Raw genomic sequence first — 5,106 nt, 5'->3', positions numbered from 1 at the left:
GACTGTTATTTATTGTACATTGGGTTGAGAAGGACTGCTCCAACTATTTGCATAGTTCCATATTGACCTCACCTTCAATCTTTTCTATAATATGGAGTTTCAGGCTCCATAATTTAAAATATGGTCGAGAAGTAACTATTTCCCTGGTTTAATTCAAAACGCTAAACCCAGGTGTTGTATACTATAATGTTGATTCACTAAGCAGTAAGCACAAATAATGCTTTGCCAATTTTTATCTATTTTATTATTTGAAAAAAAAAAATCAAAATCTGTTGAATATGGGTTTCACTATGTATTAAACAACGAGGGGGGGATTTACTGTCTACAATAACTGATATTTGAACATAAACAGTGCAGCAACGCAAATTTAAACATGTTTTTTTATTTAATAATTTGTCTTTATTTGTTTTAATGGCAGTCAATCAAAATACTGTATGTCTTCGTCAACACTTTTTAATCGTTGAAAAAAAGAATTATGGCCAGCAGATAGCACCGATGAGTTTTTTGGATGAGACCACTTGTATCAATACCAACAAAATGGCGGCGCTTCGGAAAGACAACCGTCACGAGCAGTAAGTGTAACGTTAAATCTTCTACAAAGAGTGAAGAAAGTATGTAAAATGTTTTTTTTTTCTTTCTATCTGTGTAATTTAAACCCAATTGTTCTCCAGGCCGTTAACTTCACGACGTTTATATGGCCACACTGTTTTCGACGTTCTTTGGATCCAGGTACGTGTACGGGATTTTCATACTCTTGTTTCTTTTGTTGATTTTGATGGACAACTGGTCAAGCTCGGTTTTAAAATCTTTTTGCATTTGCCGTGGGGTTCTTTCTGTGAAATGGTCTTCTGGGTAGTGTCCAAGGGGAACCTGTTGAATCAATGAATAAACACACATTGAATAGAAAAGGTCTACACAACCCTGTTCAAATGTCAGCTTAATGTTTTCCACCCTTAGTATCACCAATATATATATATTTATATATATATATATATATATATATATATATATATATATATATATATATATATATATATATATATATATATATATATTATAGCCTACTGGACTAAGCGGTTCAGAAAATGGATGGATGGATGTTATGTAACGTTAAATTTGATTTACTTACAAAGTCAGAGGACTGCCTGCTGAGCAGCCAGACTGCAGCTATTCCCTGCACTGTCACATTGATAGGTGGCAATGTCTTCAGCATCGTGGCCTTGCTTGTTGTCCCTTTTTTGGTCGGGGGAGCACGCTGCAAGGTGATGGGAGTGTTGGGCATCCATGCGCCATAGTCGTACTGCAATATTCATAAGTTGTTTAGAAGGAATATAACGTAAAGCTAGTGTTCATCCTAAGGATTCACCTGTCCGTTGTTTACAGCCGCATGCTGGCACGAGCAAGTGAAAATCACCATGGTGGCAAATTTGACCAGCTCAGGCACTGTGGTGAAACTTTGAGGGATTCCTGAGAAGGAGAGCAAGGGAACCCCGTCAAAAAGAGCTTCCGGGCGGCTGTTGGTGAGCAAAACGTGCACTCGCGTAGCAATGTGTGTTATCATTCAATGTGATGATCACCTGTTTGTTGCTGGCAAAGGAATCCGTGTTCAAAAATATCCCCAATCCAAATCTGCAGTTCCGAGTCTTGCTGAACCTGCTCGTCACTTTTGTAGTAGTACTGTATCATTCCCTGCACAAATCTTTTGCGAGACCCTTTGTATCAGTACAACATTGTGATAAATATCCTAGAAATGAAGCTTTGAGATTCTCTAATATAGGGTGAAATTGTAAAAATAAATTTCCATAACTGTACATATTTTTTGTGACCCATAAACCCACCCCTCTTCAAAGTTTCGTAGAGGATAGTTTTGCATTAGTTGTGTGCAAACTGTAAAGACATTTTACATTTAAGAGGCTTTTCATACTTGAAGATGATGTTCCAAAGTTTGAGCCCATCGTCCCGGTAGTAGAAGTTGGGCACATCTTGCAAGTCGCGATCGGCAATGTCGTCAGGAATGCAAAGGGACCTGTAGGTGATGGAGGACAGCGACCTCTCTAGGATCTTTGTCATAGTCTGTCCACCAGAAGCTGCAAACTGAAAAACGGTCCATTTCGAGACGTAAACAGAAGGATCTCCAATGTTGTGTTGAAAGCAAAGGTTGGCTCTTACCTTAGTGAAGATTCCAGTGGGCCCTATTAGCAGTTTCCGAGCTAACTCGTTGATATGCAGGGTGTAGCGAGTGTGAGGTATGAGGAGCTAGACCAAGGCAAGACCACGAAATATTGAGATGACAAACGTATCAATGAATGAAGACGCTTAGCTGAAATGAAATTGGAAAAGCTCCAGGTACCTTGTAGAGGGGATGCACCATGGGTAATTTGCGCAGCAGTGACACAGCAAACACCTCCGCCAGCAGGTGAGTGCGCAGCAAGTGAGCGTTGAGCTGGTGCTCCGTGAAATCGGCACTTCTCACAAAAATCTTAGCTGTCAGCCAATCATATTTAGAGTCAGTTGGGAGAAAGATGGGGTTGTCCTTAGATGGAGTCTGCTTCAGCTGTGCGAAGAGGAGATTGAACCGTTAAATTTGACAGACTTTGTGTTGGTCCTCATGGCAGCAGATACCACTCTCGTCAATCATCGTTCACAAATAACCGAGATGAGATCTGCAGGCAGACAAATGGAATATTCTCTAGACCATGGTTGTCCGCTATTTTTGCAACAGTTGTAAATTTGATCTCAATGATTTGAAAGATGTCTCAAATCCAAATCAGGGTTCAGGATTAGGTCGAGAAGACCCTCATGCCCTTAAAGGTGTCATTAGCATCAAGGACTTTAAAGTTCTGAGCAAAACCATGGAGCTCCCAAAACACAAACTAGAGTCAGAAAATTTGAGACCTCGATATCTCTCTACCTAACCCACAAGCTCAGTTTGTTGGGACCTTCAACTTATGTCAATAATCATTTATCTTAATGTCATGTCACCTGAATGGCAATAGGCATCAGCTGGTCGTCGGGTCGTTTGTGAAACAGGACGAGGGGCGCCGTCAAGTACTGCTGAACCCCGTGGATGATGTTTCCTGGCATTCCGTCCAGGTTCTTGTAGTCACAAAGGTATATGTTGCCTTGCTGTTTGAGGGCAAATGGGAGATGAGTGTAATACCGAGATGTCGTTAATCAATAGATTCAAATCATCAAATTTAAGGAGAATGTGGAACATACCTTCAACTCGTTCGACAAGTTAGAGCCATCGGGGATGACGACCATGCGATCGGTTACCGGGAAGTTCTTGGGAAGAGTTTTGCAGCGTTGAATCAAGGTGGGGTGATTTCCGTTTAGGAACTGATACCCAAATAACCAGTCCTCCGTCCAGTGCTCCTGCACATAATCTGACAAAATAACTGTGTTGTCAGTCAAACGCTCGCTGCTTCTTCAATGAATCCATGGAAGAACTTCACCATTACCTGATAAGAGGGTGTGTTTGTTACAGAACACATGTTTGATAGCATCAAGATGTTTCCAGTTATGATGATCGTGTTCCAGCCCCTTTAGCTTCAGCTCAGTCACCCTGCGAAACAAAACAATGAAATGTTGGGTAACACAACGAACCACCTGTTCAAACGGATTTGGTTTGTTGGCAAAATCACAGCATTTCCATAATTGATGATATCAGACTCAAAGGTTTGGAGGGCTCTTACGCTGCAACGGCAGTGAAGTCAAACTCTATGGTCTTGGTGAAAGAGAACTGGACCTCATGAGGTAGCTGAGACGGACCGTCAGCCTCAATGCAGTGGGGCACGCCAGAGTAAGCCTGTTTCCATCTGGTGGATGGTTGAGAGCTCGATGTAGGCCATCACGTATTAACGCAAACGTCGGTTTACGTCGGTACCTCTCACCCATAGTCCGCTTTACGGCGGCGCAGCTCCTGTTCCCTTGCGTACTGACCAAGAGAGTGGTTTTCGTCAAAGAGCCTCAGCGCTTTCGGAATAATCACACACATTTGGATTAGTCAGAGTTCTCAAACCGGCGATAGCAGACAAGCGCACAAATCAACCGACCTTTGCCTTCTCTGAAGCGGTGAGTCTCCTTGTCGCTGATCCAGCAGTGGATGGGAAAGGTGTAGATGACTCCCTCGGGCGATTTGATTTCCACCTTGTCGGGGAACCAAGCGTCATCGGGCACAAGGTAGGCATGTTGTTTGTCTAGTTCGATCAAGATAAGCTCTCCAAGGGACTTTGGGCAGGAAACTGTATAGGTGGACACCTGCAAAATCACAGGAAATATTCCATATAGAACACTTTCGAATCATCAATTCATTCAGTGCCAGCCCCAGTTAAAGCAGATGTTTGACATCTATAGTTGTCAATGGCAGTGAATGAGTTAAGCATCGCGAAGGGTTTCCCCCCACTTACCGATCCACCGCTGATGATCAAAGAACTCAAAGGCGTGCGGTTACTCTCGCCGTCTTTGCCCACCAACTTAATGTGCACATGGTTCAAGGTGCCCGAGCAAGCTCGATGGCCAGTGTAGACGGTCACTTTGTAATCCGACATGGTTACGCTAGAATGAGTTGGAATGAGGAAGAACAAGTTTTGTGTGAGGGACACTTGGCCCCTGGAGCTTTTTATATGTTTGTATCCGAGTAGGTGGTACTTATAGAATTGATTGACAGATGTCTCATTTACGCCGCTGTCTCTTTCTCAAGAAAGATAAGCACTTTTACCTGGAACGCACGATTCTTATCTGCTAACCTGATCTGTTGTAACAATTTTATGAAGTTAGTTTATTTGCACAAGCATGAAAAGGCAAGGCCGCTGTCTCTTTCTCAAGAAAGATAAGCACTTTTACCTGGAACGCACGATTCTTATCTGCTAACCTGATCTGTTGTAACAATTTTACGAGGTTTGTTTATTTGCACAAGCATGAAATGGCAAGGCAGCTTTATTCCGACTGTGCACTTCATACTCTTGTTACCAATTAAAAGTACAACATTAAAAAAAAAACAAAAAAAAACATTTCCACACAAAACAATTGAATTGATTTAAAAGCAAAGAAATAAAAACCAAAATGACTTAATGAACATGAAAAAGATCTCTGGAAGGTTTAAGT

At 41.9% G+C, this 5,106-nt stretch overlaps 1 protein-coding gene across 1 annotated transcript; it reads right to left on the bottom strand.

Moving 5' to 3' along the window:
* Positions 1 to 252: 252 nt before the first annotated feature.
* LOC148399665 (polyunsaturated fatty acid lipoxygenase ALOX15B-like) lies at positions 253 to 4,604 on the bottom strand. Its single transcript, XM_088372645.1, has 14 exons — positions 4,410 to 4,604; positions 4,056 to 4,260; positions 3,894 to 3,975; positions 3,696 to 3,818; positions 3,462 to 3,565; positions 3,220 to 3,386; positions 2,983 to 3,126; positions 2,351 to 2,554; positions 2,170 to 2,256; positions 1,925 to 2,094; positions 1,578 to 1,699; positions 1,367 to 1,467; positions 1,130 to 1,300; positions 253 to 870 (listed from the first exon to the last, which is right to left on the bottom strand). Exons 1-14 carry the CDS (start codon positions 4,548 to 4,550, stop codon positions 691 to 693), a joined length of 2,001 nt encoding a protein of 666 aa, XP_088228771.1. The 5' UTR covers positions 4,551 to 4,604; the 3' UTR covers positions 253 to 690.
* Positions 4,605 to 5,106: the final 502 nt, after the last annotated feature.

Source organism: Syngnathus floridae, chromosome 4, assembly GCF_059516105.1.
Source record: "Syngnathus floridae isolate MCC-2025c chromosome 4, RoL_Sflo_1.0, whole genome shotgun sequence".
Taxonomy (NCBI): domain Eukaryota; kingdom Metazoa; phylum Chordata; class Actinopteri; order Syngnathiformes; family Syngnathidae; genus Syngnathus; species Syngnathus floridae.
The sequence above is the reverse complement of the archived record's forward strand: the minus strand, read 5'-3'. Positions and strand labels throughout refer to the sequence as shown.

Bases quoted from the DNA above. Each gene is read 5' to 3' on its own strand.
- LOC148399665 (XM_088372645.1), bottom strand. From the start codon at position 4,550: ATGTCGGATTACAAAGTGACCGTCTACACTGGCCATCGAGCTTGCTCG. The intron at 4,261-4,409 runs GTAAGTGGGGGG...GTGATTTTGCAG, and splicing joins TGATCATCAGCGGTGGATCG to GTGTCCACCTATACAGTTTC. The intron at 3,387-3,461 runs GTAATGGTGAAG...TTATTTTGTCAG, and splicing joins CAAACACACCCTCTTATCAG to ATTATGTGCAGGAGCACTGG.